At 46.0% G+C, this 19,967-nt stretch overlaps 1 protein-coding gene and 1 non-coding gene across 2 annotated transcripts in view; both read right to left on the bottom strand.

Moving 5' to 3' along the window:
- Positions 1-19,281, bottom strand: part of POLR3E (RNA polymerase III subunit E) — an 83,162-nt gene extending 63,881 nt beyond the window's left edge. The window contains exons 1-3 of the mRNA XM_089674800.1: positions 19,155-19,281; positions 5,883-5,983; positions 875-925 (exon numbers count right to left, since the gene is read on the bottom strand). Coding sequence (XP_089530926.1) covers positions 875-925; positions 5,883-5,918 — 87 coding nt within the window. The 5' untranslated portion in view covers positions 5,919-5,983; positions 19,155-19,281. The remainder of the gene's footprint in view (positions 1-874; positions 926-5,882; positions 5,984-19,154) is intronic.
- Positions 19,282-19,367: 86 nt separating this feature from the next.
- TRNAL-AAG (transfer RNA leucine (anticodon AAG)) lies at positions 19,368-19,449 on the bottom strand. Its single transcript has one exon. It is a non-coding gene; the product is annotated as a tRNA-Leu (tRNA).
- Positions 19,450-19,967: the final 518 nt, after the last annotated feature.

The following is a 19,967-nucleotide window of genomic DNA, read 5'->3' as shown; positions in this document are numbered from 1 at the left end:
CAACAGGTGCTGTGGTAGCCTGGGTTGCTGAGGTACTGTCTCTGGCAGTGGAGATTCTTCCATCAATGCTTTTTAGCATATATGGGGAAATCAAATTATTTTCTCTTGTACAGCCCACAGCTGAATAAAAGAAAAAGTATATGTGTGCAGCTAGCCTAAAAGTGCATAAAACATAGTCATGTTTTGCTTTCTCTCGCCCAGCTTGTTTTAGGCAGAAGAAAAAGAAAAAAAAAGGAGAGCAGAGTAGGACAGTTTGCAGAACAGGTTTCTGGAAGAGATGGACAAATGTCAGGGAACATAAATTATTTCATGAACATTCTTTCTCATAAACGAATCAGCTGCAATCAACAAATATAAAAATATGTAACATTTAGAATCCCAGTCAACTTTCCTGAGACAGAAAAAGAAGATGTAATCTGTGTATGGTAAAATAACAAAAGTAATTTAGAATTTAAAGGACAATTTTAAAGTAAAAATATAGGCAAAACCATTTTTTTTGGATAGAGCAAGGGAGGTTTATAACCCCTTTTAGATTTTATTTCATCATCTATGTCCCATTGTTAAGATTTCCCTTCACTTCCTCTCCTACAGCCAAACAAGAAGCGAGAGGAAATCCATGCAAATTAAAGGAATTCCTTGGTCACCAGAACTAGTGTCTTCATTGGAAGATTTCCCCTCTATTACCTTTCTGGGGACAACCCAAAAAGTTGGGATTTTCTTTACTTTCAATGATAATGTTAAACAGGACAATTAGAGAGAGTGAATCTCCCTAATGGGGACAGAGACAGCAATATAAACTAACAGGAGTTCTATTCCCTCTCACTATATCCAAAACTAAAAAAGTTTTGCCTTTAGTTATACTTTAACACAGTACCTGGAATAAGTACAGCTTCTCTGCCAAGCTCTTGGCCAGGAAAAGATCAATCTGAAAAGAAAAAAAAACAAACAAAAAAACAAGTGCATCAGTTAGAAAAATCGACTGTGCTGGGAGGACTGCTTTAACAAAATACAAATGAAAAAGTGGCATAAGCACCCTCAATCTATGCAATTTTATATTTGTGTACCAACAGCTTACAATCTGTGTCATATATACTGTTCTGTCAGTTGGAACAGATGAAACTGCATGTACTTTCACGTCAGTCGTTGTAAACCTCTGACATGAAATATGAACAAAGCACATCCCTCTATAGTTTGTACTTGTTCCAATCCAGAGCACTGAGTGTTATTTCTGTCCCCTGCCTTGTTCCTTTGCTATCAACACAAGTCACTTCTGACAGCTCGCAGCCTGCAACTGACAGTCCCAGCTTTGTGAGAAGGGGTTTGTGGATCAGGGAGGAGAGTCTCTTCAGCCTCCCACCCCTGCTTTCTGAAAGCTCAGACAAGCTATATAAATTCTGGACTCTGAAGAGTTGTAGAGAGGTAATGGCTTAGATAAACAGGTGCAACTTATGTAGGAGGATGTGTTTCATCTCTGCATATCACCTGAGCTCAGTCACTTCACTGGGTATATGTAAGGGTTTACAACCACTTTAATAAGCAAACTGCTAAGCACTGTAATCCATTGCAACTAATTGCCTTTCAATTTACCTACAAGCTTTAAACCAAATAAAGGTGAAACAATTGGCTCCTATGAGTTATGGAGCAAAAAATCTAGACAGCTCCTAGGTGTTGCGAATACTCCTTTATGCAATATTGGTATTGAAACAACACTGTGGTTTGATAATATACTTTTTTGTATTTCTTGAACAGTCCTGATCTTAGAAAATGCACACAACTATTATGATAACTTCTGACAGCACCAGGTTTTAGAATGCAAATCACAGTATCCATTAAAGGTCCTGACCCACAAAGCATAACGTTTCTTACAAATGCTCTGGAGAAGCTGATAAAAATTCAGCAGCCACTATACAGGTAATTGATGAACTATGTACAGGTTTCTACATTTTGCACAAATTATTTGCATAACTGGTTGCTGATCCATTCTTTCTTCCTTCAATGAAAAGGTCTAACATGTCATCTGGGACTCTACTACATGGCTACTGTTCCTCTGCAACTTCCAATGTGCCCCAGCCATAAATTGGACTAGACTAGTGCTGCTCACTATACACGACTCAACTCTCTGACTTTAGTTAGCTGCCACTGACTGCCCCTGCAGAGAAGCTGTTAGTTGCTCTGAGACAAAACCACATTGGCAGCTGGAAGCAGAATGTGGTCAGACTATTAGCAACATGGTTTCAAGCAAAGGAGAAGAACTTAGTGACAACGAAGGCCCACGTGAGCTGTAACATTAAATAAACCAGAACAGTCTCGGTCAGAAAAGCAATGCCTGCCAATGTAAAGCACAGAAGAGAAAACTGACATGACATTAAAGTAGAACTATAAGCAAAACGGTTTGTTTTCATTTTGGATAGAGTAAGGGAGGGTTATAACCTATCAGCTTATCTTTTGCTATCTGTGTCCCCTTGGGGAGATTTACCTTCACTTCCTGTCCCATAGCCAAAACAGGAAGGGAGAGAAAATCCCTGCAATTTAAGGGAATTCCTTGGGGCCCTCCAGGTCAGCAGAACTAGTGTCCCCATTGGAAGATTTCTCCTTCATTACTTTTCTATGGACAACCCAAAAGTTGGGATTTTCCTGCACTTTCACTTTCAATGATAATGGTAAACAGGGGCACAGACAGTAATAAAAACTAACAGTTGTTCCAATCCATCTCCACTCTATCCAAAACTAAAAAAACCCAAAAAAAACCAAAAAAAAAAACACAGCAGAACACCGATCGCTGTACAGGACCTCTGAGTGGGGTCCCGATCATGTGATCACTGATTAGCAATCAGTGATCACATGAAAAGTTGTAAACAAGATGTCACTTGCAGACATCATTGCTTGCTACTTGTGAAATCTGTGAATGATCACAGAGGTCACATGGTACAAGGCTATTCACAACAGCCTTGTACCATGTGGCAATCTGTGACCAATCACATCTCTCACAATATTTCTCAATGGCTGCAAGTCTGCAGTGGATGCAGTCAGAGAGAAGGATAAATGATTGCTTTTACAGCCTTTATGGGTGTAAAACCAATCAGTCTAAAAACAAAAAACAAAAAACCATCACCCCCCACAAGTAGTACAGTGTCACTATAGTGACACTGTACTGCTAGGGTGAATGTATAAAAATAATAATAAAAAAAAAAAAAGTTTGAAAAATTATAGTTTTCGTTTATAAACAAATTTGTTTTTTTTTATTTTTTGCTAAAAAGATAACTGAATACATTTTGGCCAAGATTTATGAAGAAAGATTTGCAAAATTTTAGAAATTTTTTTTTTTTTTAATTTTTAGATTTTTTCATTTATATAGCAATAAAAATAAAAATCCCAGTGGTGAATAAATACCACCAAAATAAAGTTGTATCTGTCTCAAAAAAATGCTAAAAAATTCATATGGGTACAGTGTTGCATGACCGCGCAATTGTCATTCAAAGTGTGATAGTGCTGAAAGCTGAAAATTGGCCTGGACAGGAAGGGGGTAAAAGTGTTTGGATTTGAAGTTAATAATAACATTACTAGCCATCTCTCCATACATGGTAAATTATTTGCAGTAGAAAGGTGCCATTTTTGATAAAAGAAATGGTACCGCTCCATTGGTGTAATTGTATTAAACAGCTGGTGACCAGAAGCCCACATTTACACTAGTGTAGCTTGTGAACATGTACAAACATCACAATTTTGCACACATTCTGAAAACAACCAAAAAATGCTTGTTGTGTCATTAATTGCACTCCAAATGCACCCAGCTGTTTAGAGGCACTCAGAATACACTGTGGCAGACCTCGCCCACTCCTGTTTTCACTACTGCAGTGCATCTATGGCCTTAAATATGGCAGCTTTATAGGTGTTCTCAAACTGCCTGGAAATAACCATCTGCTGGGTACATGTGAGGTGACCTACATCACTCTGCATAAGGGCCTGTGTTGAGGGGCTTTTGTCTGCTTCAAGCAGGTTTTGCATTCCCATAAGTCTACAGAAATGTAAAACTTGCCTGAAGCAGATTGAATGCAGGGCAAATAAATCGGTCAACAAATTCTAAATGTTCCTAGGAGTATTTCACAATGATGCCAAACTGATGTCATTTACAAAAGCCCATCAATGCAGGCTCTGAGGGTGCAACTACACATGAAATATTTAAACCCATTCTGCTATCAGAATAACTTCTTGTTGTTAAATTCATTAAAAAATTATAGATTCAATTCAGTGTTACAAATTAGCGAGGGCTCATTCACACCTATTCCTGCATTTTCTGCTCAAGAAAACACCATTCTTTATAAACAAAAAAAAGCACGTCTAACCAGCATGTGTAGCAAATTGGAACTAATAACAGCTTTTGGAGATTTTCCCCTTCTTCCTGTCCCAGAGACAATTCTAACACAAAGACAGAAAGCGCGGGCTTCCACATGGATTCAATTACAACAAAAAAAAAAACCTCACAGGGTCAGCAGATTCCACATTGAGTGTCAATTTCAAAATCCCAACCATGGCACCACCTGCCTGGAGTTTGTATGTTCTCCATGTGCCTGTGTGGGTTTCCTCCGGGTACTCCGGTTTCTTCCCACCCTCCAAAGACATGCTGGTAAGTTTATTGGATCCTGTCTAAATTGGCCCTAGTATGTGTATTATGTATGAAGGTACCTTAGGGACTTTAGATTAAGGGTTAGGGACTGATGTGAATATATATATATATATATATATATATATATATATATATATATATATATATATATATATATATATATATATGTATGTATTGTGGCAGTGCGGTGTCCTGCCACGGTCAAAATCAAGCTGAAAACCCTGGATTCTCAACCAGGCAGGTTGAGGGGCTCCAGAAAGTTGATGTATTGCAGAGGAAACTGGCTTTTCGGTTTCCTCATTTATTCATTAAGTCTGTTTTGGGATCTGGAGCCAGGAGATTTCAAAGAGATCTGGGAGGGATGAAATCTCCTGGCTCCAGATCCCAAAACAGACTTAATGAATAAATGAGGAAACCGAAAAGCCAGTTTCCTCTGCAATACATCAACTTTCTGGAGCCCCTCAACCTGCCTGGTTGAGAATCCAGGGTTTTCAGCTTGATTTTGACCGTGGCAGGACAACGCACTGCCACAGTATGTATATGTAAAGCCCTGCATAAATTGATGGCGCTATATAAGTACCTGTAATAAATAAACACATTTTATAAGTATTAGACAGCCAGTGTGCCAAAGAACACTAGCGCACCATAGTCCTAGGACTACGCACCTTTAAACTACACCACAGTCTACCTCATATCATCTCCAAGGCAATTTAAAAACACATGGTGTTTACATGCATACCTGTTGCAGCTAGTGATTCAAGAGCAGGAGGATAGACAGGTAGACGGGCAGGCTTTTTAACAACCGATGTCTGCTGCCATCGGCAGGACAAGGGAAGAAAGCTGAAGGTCAGAGAGGTGGTTAGGCCACAGAGGCTGAAAGGTAGGCCCGACTTTGTAACGAACAGCCTAGTTAGCTGTTGATTACAGACTATCGCAGTTGTGCTTCAGGGAGCAATTGTATTAACATGCCCGTTCTAGGTTGCAAATGTCTAATCTAATTCTTCCCCACTTTATCCAAAACCAAAGTTATGTCTAGAGTTACACTTTAAATGAGTGTGTGAAATATGCAAGTGGCCTTTTACATTAACATTAGCTCACTTGCATTCATCTTTGTCAATAAAATGTTCTGTGTAGCAGAGATCCTATCATAAAAGTTTTCCCATTTTCCTGATGAAAAATTAAACATCCTTAACATACAAGCAGTGAAGAAAGGAAAACAATCAGTAACGTATGTGTTCCTACGAGTAAATTACTTTACCTCTTGTATAATTGGATCGTCATCTTCATTTTCCATACTAATTGGACACACACCAACAGCCTATGTTCTTCAGGGTGCCGGGTAGAAATGTATTTTATCTCCTACAGAACAAAGCAAAAATATTCAATTACAAATTCAAAAATATCTTGACTTACAGTAACAACCACCTGTATGGAAAGGATCGGTGCTTGTCAATCACCTGCTATATGAATGGCAGACACACCTACTCCACCAGCAACAAAGGTTCCTAGGATGGCTAATCTCATCCTGTTAACTCATGCAACACTTCAGGAAAAAAAGCTGCAAGTCCCAATGTCACCTGGAAGACCTGCTTTGGCACAATTGTTTGACATTCTAGTTGATTGGAACAGACGATTTTCCACTTTAAATAAAAAAAAAAAAAATAGTTCAGGCAGTAAATCTTCAGCAAATTCTTTAGCATTATGTGATGACTTTTTTAGGGTCAAACAATTAGTGCACCTAAACATCTAAGGCTACACTCTCACATATGATGGGATGTGGATAGTTTGCTGTGTTCAAAGGTGTATAAAATGCGTGCTGCCAACACTTTGCAGAAACATGGACCCTGGACACAAACGGGCTGCCTCCAGGGTTTGTCAGAAGGTCAATATGCATGTAGCATGTAAACAGAGGCAGCACAGGCCATTGCTAGGTGGAGAACAAATATGCCACCAACACCTGCGCACACTCTCTGTGTGTACAGATAGTGCTTACAAACACCGGCAACAAATCTACCGATTCTTGCTGGTGGCTGCCTCTGGATGCTGCTATTTGGCCATCTGAATACAGCCTTACAGTAGAGACTAATGACTGATAGGTCTGAAGAGGGGATGATCTACTATACGAGTTCAAGCCAAACTGGGACTTTTAATTTTACAGGTATAAAAAGGGATGCTAGCGAGGCGGTACTACACACAGTAGAATGTGGCAAGTGTGTCCTGATAGGCGGCCCACACTTCGTGGACCAGTCCAGAGGCCGTTTATCAAAATGGCAAACATCAGTGTTAGCACATGCAGGGAACAGCGTGTGGGGATAAAGTTTCTTGTGAACGAAGGCGTAAAATCTGCCTATATCTACAGAAGACATCAAGCACAGTACCGTGATGAGACGCTCAACCACAGTAAGACATTTGAATAGTGTAGACATGTCAAAGATGGCCGTACGTCTGTCAGTGACAATCCTGGCCATGGTGGTTCCCAGCCCACAGCAATCATTCAGCTCATGGAACACCTGATCCTGGATAATCAACGCATAACCTGTTGTGAAATTGCACAAGAGATGAATATTTCTGTGGAAACAGTGACCACAAAGTGACGCAGGATGTCCTACGATGGTTCAGATGTACTGACAAATATTTCTAAGCTGAAGCTTTCCAGGCATTAGTTAAACACTAGGATAAGTGTATAAATGTAGCAGGGGAGTATGTCAAAAAATAAATGCAGTTTCCACTCCTTTCATTTATTATAAAAACTTAAAAGTCCAGGTTTGACTTGAACACCCCCTCATAGTAACCATTTGTTGTTATTGTTTGGATCTCCCAAAACAAGTACAGATATTTTCATCCAATAAAAATGTAAAATTAAAAAGCTCACAGCGTTAGTGTTCCGTACATTTTATTATTTTTGTTATTATGTGACTGATACTTATTTCCTACTGTGCTGAATCAAGTACCTCTCTGAAGATACAGCCTTGGCCAATACTTCTTGTACTTTGTTATTGTTTTTGCTATTGTACCTGTATTGAATGGAATTCATAGGGAAAGAAAAGCTGAGACGCTAAAATCCTCCCTCCGTAAAATAGCACAAAGCACGTACATTAGTAAAAAGCTCCCAGTCTGTATTTCTTGTCTGATGAAAAGTAAAATCACACAGATCATTGTATCACAGACACTCCCAAGTTACAGCACAAATTGGCAATTACCTTAATGCTAAGCAAACACCTAAACTGTGGAACTTCAACATAAAGACCAATTAAAGCCAGCAAAGCATAGCAACAACACACCTTTACTGGGAAAGTCTGCAACAAATAATGAATGAGGACAGGACAATTGGTACACAGCTTAGACGTTACCATAACTGTAAGGCCTCTTGCACACGGTACTGATATTTAAGCATCTACTTTCTTTTAAACGTTCAGGCACTTGTTTTGTGCGTATTATGCACATATTTGTACACACAATATATTCTTAGGTAAAATTGATTCATATTTATGCTCATATTTGCACACAGGCAGTGTAAATTACTGACCAAAAAAATTGTTTACCAAGAAAAACACGGTGCTTATTTACGCGCCTGTGTGCAAAGGCACACTGTAAATAATGGGCTACGTTTTACCTCAGTAAAAAAATAAATAAATAAATGCTGTACTGAGCTTTTTCAAGCTGCAGTGTGCAAGAAGCCTAACAGATGCGTTCTAGTGGGCCATATACTAATGAATTTGCATGATTGCTACCATTCTGGACAGTTGTGTTTAAGTGCAAAGATAAGGTCAGAGCCAAAAAAAAGTGAAAAGTATTGAAAGAGATGATCATTTCCATCAATGTTATGTAAATCATTCTTGGTTTTCAGACATTGGGAAAATTATTATTATACAGGATTTATATACCGTATTTTTCGCTCCATAAGACGCACTTTTTTCCCCCAAAAAAAGGGGGGAAAATGTCAGTGCGTCTTATGGAGCGAATATGGAGCGGCCGGTCCGGTATTTCCACTGCCGCCGTGTCAGAATACCGGGCCGGCCGCTCAGCTCTACAGCGGGACCTTAGAGATGACTGCTGACCTTTGGGGAGGGAGAGGGAGCGGGTACCTGAATTTGACAGATACCCGCTCCCACTGCCGTGGAGTTGTTCTTTCATCTTACCCGTTCCTCTATCCAGCGGCGCGGTCTTCCCGGCTTCTGTAGTGTGGGCATGACAGCCGGGTGTCAAGTGCGCATGCGCAAGAAGCGGTGCTTTTTGTGAATGGTAAGGCGGCACCTGCGACACATGACAGATCCCAGAAGCCGCCGGACCAATCACAAAGCGCAAGTGCTTCTCGCTCATGCGCACTGGGCACCCGGCTGTCATGCCGAGCGCCATTACAGAAGCCGGGAGACAGCGCGCGGCTGGATAGAGGAACAGGTAAGATGAAAGAACAACTCCGCGGAAGCGGGTATCTGTCAAATTCAGGTACCCGCTCCCTCCCCAAAGGTCAGCAGTCATCCTCTGTACTATCCAAAGTCTCTGGTCATCCCTGTGCTGTCCGCAGTCTCTGGTCATCCCTGTGCTGTCCGCAGTCTCTGGTCATCCCTGTGCTGTCCGCAGTCTCTGGTCATCCCTGTGCTGTCCGCAGTCTCTGGTCATCCCTGTGCTGTCCGCAGTCTCTGGTCATCCCTGTGCTGTCCGCAGTCTCTGGTCATCCCTGTGCTGTCCGCAGTCTCTGGTCATCCCTGTGCTGTCCGCAGTCTCTGGTCATCCCTGTGCTGTCCGCAGTCTCTGGTCATCCCTGTGCTGTCCGCAGTCTCTGGTCATCCCTGTGCTGTCCGCAGTCTCTGGTCATCCCTGTGCTGTCCGCAGTCTCTGGTCATCCCTGTGCTGTCCGCAGTCTCTGGTCATCCCTGTGCTGTCCGCAGTCTCTGGTCATCCCTGTGCTGTCCGCAGTCTCTGGTCATCCCTGTGCTGTCCGCAGTCTCTGGTCATCCCTGTGCTGTCCGCAGTCTCTGGTCATCCCTGTGCTGTCCGCAGTCTCTGGTCATCCCTGTGCTGTCCGCAGTCTCTGGTCATCCCTGTGCTGTCCGCAGTCTCTGGTCATCCCTGTGCTGTCCGCAGTCTCTGGTCATCCCTGTGCTGTCCGCAGTCTCTGGTCATCCCTGTGCTGTCCGCAGTCTCTGGTCATCCCTGTGCTGTCCGCAGTCTCTGGTCATCCCTGTGCTGTCCGCAGTCTCTGGTCATCCCTGTGCTGTCCGCAGTCTCTGGTCATCCCTGTGCTGTCCGCAGTCTCTGGTCATCCCTGTGCTGTCCGCAGTCTCTGGTCATCCCTGTGCTGTCCGCAGTCTCTGGTCATCCCTGTGCTGTCCGCAGTCTCTGGTCATCTCCTGTACTGTGTCCGCAGTCTCTGGTCATCTCCTGTACTGTGTCCGCAGTCTCTGGTCATCTCCTGTACTGTGTCCGCAGTCTCTGGTCATCTCCTGTACTGTGTCCGCAGTCTCTGGTCATCTCCTGTACTGTGTCCGCAGTCTCTGGTCATCCCCTGTACTGTGTCCGCAGTCTCTGGTCATCCCCTGTACTGTGTCCGCAGTCTCTGGTCATCCCCTGTACTGTGTCCGCAGTCTCTGGTCATCCCCTGTACTGTGTCCGCAGTCTCTGGTCATCCCCTGTACTGTGTCCGCAGTCTCTGGTCATCCCCTGTACTGTGTCCGCAGTCTCTGGTCATCCCCTGTACTGTGTCCGCAGTCTCTGGTCATCCCCTGTACTGTGTCCGCAGTCTCTGGTCATCCCCTGTACTGTGTCCGCAGTCTCTGGTCATCCCCTGTACTGTGTCCGCAGTCTCTGGTCATCCCCTGTACTGTGTCCGCAGTCTCTGGTCATCCCCTGTACTGTGTCCGCAGTCTCTGGTCATCCCCTGTACTGTGTCCGCAGTCTCTGGTCATCCCCTGTACTGTGTCCGCAGTCTCTGGTCATCCCCTGTACTGTGTCCGCAGTCTCTGGTCATCCCTGTACTGTGTCCGCAGTCTCTGGTCATCTCCTGCACTGTGTCCGCAGTCTCTGGTCATCTCCTGCACTGTGTCCGCAGTCTTTGGTCATCTCCTGTACTGTGTCCGCAGTCTCTGGTCATCTCCTGTACTGTGTCCGCAGTCTCTGGTCATCTCCTGTACTGTGTCCGCAGTCTCTGGTCATCTCCTGCACTGTGTCCGCAGTCTCTGGCCATCTCCTGCACTGTGTCCGCAGTCTCTGGCCATCTCCTGCACTGTGTCCGCAGTCTCTGGTCATCTCCTGCACTGTGTCCGCAGTCTCTGGTCATCTCCTGCACTGTGTCCGCAGTCTTTGGTCATCTCCTGTACTGTGTCCGCAGTCTCTGGTCATCTCCTGTACTGTGTCCGCAGTCTCTGGTCATCTCCTGTACTGTGTCCGCAGTCTCTGGTCATCTCCTGTACTGTGTCCGCAGTCTCTGGTCATCTCCTGTACTGTGTCCGCAGTCTCTGGTCATCTCCTGTACTGTGTCCGCAGTCTCTGGTCATCCCCTATACTATGTCTGCAGTCCATTAGTTCAGAATTTTTTTTTTTCCTGTTTTCTGCCTCTAAAACCTAGGTGCGTCTTATGGTCAGGTGCGTCTTATGGAGCGAAAAATACGGTAGCGCCAACAGTTTGCGCAGCGCTTTACAATATAAGGGAGACAGTACAATTACAATAAATTTCAGTACAGAAGGAATAGGAGGGCCCTGCTCATGGAGCTTACAATCTAAAGGAGGAAGATGATCACTTAAAGCAGTAGTTAAAAAAAAAAAAAAAAACCCTGCAAGGAAATCTCATAATGTGCTAGTATGTATCACATACTGGCACATTATGACGGACTTACCTGAAAATGAAGCCCTCCAGCGGCGCACTCACCACCGTAGAGGCTTCCATCTTCACTTGGTCATCCCTCCAGGTTCGTGAGCTCCGGCTGTCTGACGGGCCGAGCCGCAATGACGTTACTTTCGTGGATTCCCAGGCCACGGCACAGTACTCTGAAGGAATGGCATGCTTGTGCCATTCCTTTAGAGGGCATGCACCGCCTCTAAAACAGAGTGAATATCTCCTAAACTGTGCATGTTTAGAAGATATTCATTTTACCGACATGTGGGGTTAACTTTGCACATAAACAGTAAGGATACAGCCGCTCATGTCTGTGCACATGCTGCAGCCACACTGAAACAGAATGCTGCTTTCAGCAGTCAATGCAGCATTCAAACATGGCTAATAAAGTTCTATGTGACCGCCCTGAAACCGCATCGCAACCATGTGCAATTCATGCGATTGTGGCATGGTTGTATGGCATAAAGAAAAGTATACCTGATTGCACCACTCCAAGCTATGGATGGAAGGAAAAGGATCACCCCACCAGCAAGTGAGAAGAGGAGAGCATAAGTCTAAGTGATTCCAGACAATACAAGTGAAGGGATGGACGCTGTTCAACCGACCCCGGGAATCCAATGTTGAGGAATGGCTGGAACGGCAGATGAGGCCATTCCTCAAAATTGGACTCCTGGAGTCAGTTGAGCAGCGTCCATCACTTCAATGGTAGTACGGCAAATATACGTTTAAAGTGGTTAAAGTCACAAGGTTTATTACCGTAATGCATTCTACGTGTAGCGAAGGGCAGAAAATATATTTCTTTTTTGTTTGGTTGAAATCAACAGAGTGAAAAGCAGTCAGCTTGTCTGCTTAATTGATTTCTTGCAGCTTGACTGAACTCAAAGGACTATGGGGTCAATTCACTAAAGGTTATCGCATGTGATTGAGAAATATTACCTGAGATAATAGAAGAGTCAATTCATCAAAGTAAAATATCGAATGTGAGGTAAATACCGCACATTTGTTAAAATAGCAAGATCAATACTGCAAAAAAACATGAGATAAATCATTAAAGTCAATTCATTAAAAACACACATCCATTATTTATCACCTGGTGTTTCTGGCGGTATTTTAGAAATGTACAAAACAATTAGAGGAACTCTGCACTCGCCAGAAAGTGAAAATTATACAATGTATCAATGTGAAAATGTTCTCTGAGCTCAGGTATGAAAATTGTAACATTTCTTCAGAGAGAGCTCATATTGTGGATGAAAGCACACTGGAATGTTTTCATACTTTCACAGAATTGCTGTGTGCATTTTGGTGCAGTGTTAGCCTGCAAAACAAATTGTGAAAAAACACCAAAAATAACACAAAATTTAAGTGCTTAATATCACAAAACAAATATTTAACGCATTCAGGAAATAACATTTTTTTTAGTGAATTGACTACTTTTGAAATAAATACTGCATGAGTCATTGTAATTCAAAAATTCATGCGGTATTTATCTCTTCGTGAATTGACCCCAATATATAATATCCCTATGTGAGCAGAAAGCGGCAGACTGTTCAGAGCTTACTGCAGTGATGGACAGGGGAGCTCATGGCTGGAGGTCTCATAAGAAGGAGGTAGAAGATGCCTAGAACTGGTGAGAAAGATAGCTCCGTATGGACTGGTCTTTGCTTTCTGCACTGCTGGGACTTGTAGTTCTGTCTGTCTGGTCCTGAAGCGGAGGCCAAGACACAGCGATGGGTTTGTGAAGAACCTCTGCCTCTGGAGCTCCTGCCTGGACTTCCTCTGTTGAGACTACTGTTGGCTGTTGAGTCCCTGAATTGCTGCCCTGTGTCCCTGGAGTTTACTGTAACAGACTGCAGCCTGCTACTCACTGTGCCTGGATCGTTGCCTGTGACTCTGGACTAAGTTCCTGCTCTGTATTCGATTGCTAACCTGTGTGCTGACCTGTACCCTTGATGGACCTAACCCCTTGTCCACCCAGATCTCTGTCCTGTGCTGGACTTAACCCCCTTGTCTGCCCAGATGTCCGTCTTGTGCTGGACTTAAAGCGGAGCTCCACCCAAAGGGGAAGTTCCGCTTTAAGCCTTTGTCCCCCAATTGCCATTAAGGATAGGCACCTATGGGGTGCGGGTACACGAATCTGACAGGTACCCACTCCCACTGCGATCGCCTTGGCGATCGGAAGCGGACGTTGTCCTCCCTGCCCGTAGTCTTCTGGGACATGTGACAGGTCTCAGAAGACTACGGGGCCATTCACAAAGCACAGCGCTTCTCACGCATGCGCAGTGGGCACCCGGCTGTGAAGCCGCAAGCTGTCACAGCCGGGTGCCCACACTGAAGATGCCAGCTCCAGGGAGAGAAGACGGCCTGTGAAACCAGTGGTGGTGAGGACACCGCTGGACCGAGGGACAGGTAAGTGGCTGTATTTTAAAGGTCAGCAGCTACAGTATTTGTAGCTGCTGACTTTTTTTTTTCTTCAAGGTAGAACTCCACTTTAACCCCTTGTCTGCCCAGATCTGTCTTGTACTGGACTTAACCCTTTGTCTGCCCAGAGCTCTATTCTGTGCTGGACCTAACCCTTTGCCTGGATCCCTGCCCTGTCTGTTGGAATTAACCCTTGCTACGTCCTACCCTTGTCTGTCTGGATCTCTGCCCTGGGTGATGGACTTACCCCCTGCTATGTTATACTCTGGTCTGTCCAGATCCCTGCCCTGTAGGCTGGGTACATTCCCCCTGCGATATTGTCCAGTGGCCCTGTTTACTGGTTCCCCATTTTGCTGGGCCATTCTACTAGGACTATGCTTGTGGTATTACATTGCTACTCGGTGGAATATTCAGTTGTACTGTGTCTTGCTATCCTTACTGTGTCCTCACGCTCCCCAATAAATGCCCATATGTCAGGTTTTGTGTGATAAGTCTCAGTGTGCTTGCTCTCTGCGCTTCTAGTTTGTCACAGTCAGGGTTGATGTTGCAATCCCTCCCGTGTAGCCATTGTGTGCTCCTGGGAAGGGGACGGGGGTTGTAACACAGTGGTTATTGCTAGCAGGCATAGCCACTGGCAATAATCACATTAAAAAAATATGGCATGCTGGTTCTACCCAAGTTGTAGAACAATCGAAACGGGTACGATAAGTCTGCCAATAGATCAGGGCTCGACAAATCCCAGGCGCTAGGTTGTCATGACGACTAGAAATTTGGTCCTGGTACCTGGGTTCACACACACCACTTCACTCTCCACTTGATTTCGATGCAAAAACGTCTGTCCAGAACAATCCTATGTGAATTATCTCTTGTCTGGAATGCACCACTACAAACTCGCACAGGACCCTTTTTGTAATGGCACTCAAAACCCAATGCAAGTGGATCGCATCTGTGTGAACCACTTCAATAGCAACACGTAATATCTAGCCTGTCATGCAAATGTGTGAGTTTGAAAACACATCCAGAATCACATGTGTGAGAACCAGGGTGGCTCCATTCACACCTGGGAGTTTTGAGATTACAGCAGAATCGCAGTGATCACAAAATGCAGGTTCAGGTGCCATTATTTTCAATGGCACCTAAAACATGGTGTGGTTTTGCTGTGATTATCGCATGGCAAACCGCATCGCGTGAAGCTTGTCACCCAAAAGTCACCTTACTCCAGGCACTGGCATGCTAAAAAAAAAAAAAAAAAACAGGCTCCTATATTCAAAGCAAATTTGTCAAGCCCTGCCATAGATGATTCGAATCTCATCCTGCTGAAACGAGATTCAAACCATCCATGGCCAGCTTTAGTCTTGGACCCTCTCGTGTTCCCTTAATTACATCCCCACCGCCCTATAGCAGAAATACTACTACAGGGCAGCACGGGTGCGCAACTCCATGTGTATATATACGTGATTTTGCATTTTGGGGAAATACTGCCGGTAATTACTCGCCGGTGCCCGGTGATTTCCGAGGATCACAGACGGGGAGGAGGACTGTTTTGTTTACTAACAGTTCTCCTCCCTGTCAGCTTGGGCACACTGCACAGCACAGCCATCCAGAGCAGTGTGATTACAGTAAAGCGCACACACACCGCCCCCTAGTAAAACACTCCCATCACACAGTTAACCCTTTGGTAGCACTGATCACTGTATTGGTGTCACTGGGGATGTCAGTGACACCAAGTCAGTTTCCCCCCACTGTCAGAATGTCTGCCGCAGTCCCACTATAAGTCGCTGATCGCCGCCATTACTAGTAAAAATAAGATATTAAAAAAAAATCCCAGTATATATACTGCCATTTGTAAACGCTATAAATTTCACGTAAACCATTTAATTTACACGTATTGGGATTTTTATTTAGCAAAGACATATTTTGGCGTAAATTTATGACGAAATTTGATTTTAAAATTTTTTTTACTGGACATGTTTAATAGAAAAAAGTCAAAAATATTGTTTTTTTCTCAAAATTGTCAGTCTTTTTTTTTTATAGCGCAAAAAATAAAAAACACACAGGCGATCAAATACCACAAAAAAAAGCGCAATTTGTGGGAACAAAAGGATGTAAATTTAATTGGAGTGTAGCATTGCATGACCACGCAATTGTCAGTTACAGTAAAGCAGCGTCGTAGAGGAACTTCACCCAAAAAAGGAAGTTCTGCCCCCAATATTGGGATTTTTGGGCGGGGGGTGTACCTAGTTTTGCCAGGTGCCCACTACCACTTCCCCTCCGATCGCCAAGGTCAGTAGTCTCCCAGCTGCGGCCATTTTGCTTGCCTTGCCCTCCATCTTTATTTCTCCCACTGATAGGTAGCACTATTCCTTCCTGTCACCAAGGTTGAGGCACCATTCCTCCCACTGACACCAATGATGGCTCACTCTTTCTACCACTGAAACCAACGACGGGGCACTATTCCTGCCACTGACACCAACAGCGGGGTACTATTCCTACCACTGACACCAACAGCGGGGTACTATTCCTACCACTGACCCCAACGGCGGGGCACTATTCCTACCACTGACACCAACGGCGGGGCACTATTCCTAACACTGACACCAACGGCGGGGCACTATTCCTAACACTGACACCAACGACGGGGTACTATTCCTACCACTGACCCCAATATTGGGATTTTTGGGCGGGGGGGGTGTACCTAGTTTTGCCAGGTGCCCACTACCACTTCCCCTCTGATCGCCAAGGTCAGTGGTCTCCCAACTGCGGCCATTTTGCTTGCCTTGCCCTCCATCTTTATTTCTCCCACTGATAGGTAGCACTATTCCTTCCTGTCACCAAGGTTGAGGCACCATTCCTCCCACTGACACCAATGATGGCTCACTCTTTCTACCACTGAAATCAACGACGGGGCACTATTCCTAACACTGACACCAACGGCGGGGCACTATTCCTACCACTGACCCCAACGGCGGGGCACTATTCCTACCACTGACCCCAACGGCGGGGCACTATTCCTACCACTGACCCCAACGGCGGGGCACTATTCCTACCACTGACACCAACGGCGGGGCACTATTCCTACCACTGACCCCAACGGCGGGGCACTATTCCTACCACTGACACCAACGTCGGGGCACTATTCCTACCACTGACACCAACGTCGGGGCACTATTCCTACCACTGACACCAACGTCGGGGCACTATTCCTACCACTGACACCAACGTCGGGGCACTATTCCTACCACTGACCCCAACGGCGGGGCACTATTCCTACCACTGACACCAACGGCGGGGCACTATTCCTACCACTGACACCAACGGCGGGGCACTATTCCTACCACTGACACCAACGGCGGGGCACTATTCCTACCACTGACACCAACAGCGGGGCACTATTCCTACCACTGACACCAACGGCGGGGCACTATTCCTACCACTGACACCAACGTCGGGGCACTATTCCTACCACTGACACCAACGTCGGGGCACTATTCCTAACACTGACACCAACGGCGGGGCACTATTCCTAACACTGACACCAACGACGGGGTACTATTCCTACCACTGACACCAACGGCGGGGCACTATTCCTACCACTGACACCAACAGCGGGGCACTATTCCTACCACTGACACCAACGGCGGGGCACTATTCCTACCACTGACACCAACGTCGGGGCACTATTCCTACCACTGACACCAACGTCGGGGCACTATTCCTAACACTGACACCAACGGCGGGGCACTATTCCTAACACTGACACCAACGACGGGGTACTATTCCTACCACTGACACCAACGGCGGGGCACTATTCCTACCACTGACACCAACGACGGGGTACTATTCCTACCACTGACACCAACGGCAGGGTTCTATTCCTACCACTGACACCAACGACGGAGTACTATTCCTACCACCAATACCAATGATGGGGCATTATCCCTCCTCCTACTGATGCCTGAGGAATTGTTTACTCCCACTGACGCTGGGGCATTTTCTACTTCCATTGGACACACAGTAGACTGGCCCTTTGCTTAGAAAGTTTGGAGACCCCTGGCCTAGGTGATCGGAGCTGAATTTCGCCTCCTGCGCAACCTTCTGGGACGCATCACAGGTCCTAGAAGGCGGCGGGGACACTCCAGACGTTACATCTGGGACGCATCACAGGTCCTAGAAGGCAGCGGGGACACTCCAGACGTTACATATGGGACACATCACAGGTCCTAGAAGGCAGCGGGGACACTCCAGACGTTACATATGGGACACATCACAGATCCTAGAAGGCAGCAGGGACACTCCAGACATATACAACACAGGTCCTAGAAGGCAGCGGGGACACTCCAGACATTACATCTGGGACGCATCACAGGTCCTAGAAGGCAGCGGGGACACTCCAGACATTACATCTGGGACGCATCACAGGTCCTAGAAGGCAGCGGGGACACTCCAGACATTACATCTGGGACGCATCACAGGTCCTAGAAGGCGGCGGGGACACTCCAGACATATACATCTGGGACGCATCACAGGTCCTAGAAGGCAGCGGGGACACTCCAGACATTACATCTGGGACGCATAACAGGTCCTAGAAGGCAGCGGGGACACTCAAGACTGCGCGGCGGGGACACTCCAGACATGTACATCTCGGGAGTCAGCTGTAAGGAATCGCAGCCGGCTTCCCAGAGTTAACATGGAGGTGTTGGGAACCCAAAGACCAGCGAAGAACCATCCCAAGTAAGGATGGCGCTGGATCCTTGGACAGGTAAGTGGCCTTGTATTAGAAGTCAGCAGATACAGGATTTGTTGCTGAGTTTTAATATTTGGAAGCCTGAGTAACACTCAGCACACACCATACAATCTGATTGTACAATCTCCTTCAGTTCCACCAACAACTACACAGAGACGGGCCTGGCTGAGTGGATACAACTGGACTGTTGGGTAAGTCCTCAGCAGACATAGTTGTTGGTAGATGGGAAGGTGATGGAAAGGTGTGTGGTGCCCACTGATCCCCTGTCCGGTGCCTGCTGTCCTGGCTTCCTGTAGTGCGGCCTGTGTCCTGAGGTGTCTAGACTCTCCCCTCCCCCTATCTCCCACTATAAGTCCCAGCATGCCCGGCCTGTGCTCCGTGTCGTCCTACAATCCAGGCACAGCACACTTCCGGCAAGTCTGATGGAAGCTGACCGTCAGGCCCGATACAGATAGGTGGTGTCACCTAAACACAGGACCGGCCTCAGCTCCCGCCTGTATACCCCAGCCCAGGCCACCTCACCGCTCCGCTCGTACCTGCCACACCGTCCTCCCTCTCAGTCCCCGGGCTGGTCACTAACGGCCTCTCCGGCACTCAAGCAGCAGCCATACTGCTTGTAATACAGACACGTGGGAGCCGCTGCCGTTACCCACAATCCTTAGAGCTCCTCACTGAGGGCACTAGTCGGAAGAGGGCGCTGTTGTCTTGTAGTAAGGAAACAAAAATTAAGCATGAGGGAAAAACGAATGTGGCAGCGGTGGGATTCGAACCCACGCCCCCGAAGAGACTGGAGCCTTAATCCAGCGCCTTAGACCGCTCGGCCACGCTACCGTCTGAAGGATTGCTGCCCTGCATTACTTGTAGTATGGAATAGTCAGCTACTGCTACAGAATAATGTGATGTATGATAAACTGAAAGCAGAAAATATATAGTAAATGCCTATCTTTGTTTACACACTCATATTTACTGTACTACGCCTGCAGCCTCTGACGCTCTCCTGTACTACGCCTGCGGCCCCTGACCCTCTCCTGTACTACGCCTGCGGCCTCTGACCCTCTCCTGTACTACGCCTGCGGCCTCTGACCCTCTCCTGTACTACGCTTGAAGCCTCTGACCCTCTCCTGTACTACGCATGCGGCCTCTGACGCTCTCCTGTACTACGCCTGAAGCCTCTGACCCTCTCCTGTACTACGCATGCGGCCTCTGACGCTCTCCTGTACTACGCCTGAAGCCTCTGACCCTCTCCTGTACTACGCCTGCAGCCTCTGACCCTCTCCTGTACTACGCCTGCAGCCCCTGACCCTGTCCTGTACTACGCCTGCAGCCCCTGACCCTCTCCTGTACTACGC

The sequence above is a fragment of the Staurois parvus genome, unplaced genomic scaffold, assembly GCF_062004578.1.
Source record: "Staurois parvus isolate SC_StPar_1 unplaced genomic scaffold, SC_StPar_1.0 ptg000152l, whole genome shotgun sequence".
NCBI lineage: Eukaryota > Metazoa > Chordata > Amphibia > Anura > Ranidae > Staurois > Staurois parvus.
Note: the sequence above shows the minus strand (reverse complement) of the source record. Positions and strands in the feature narration are given on the sequence as shown.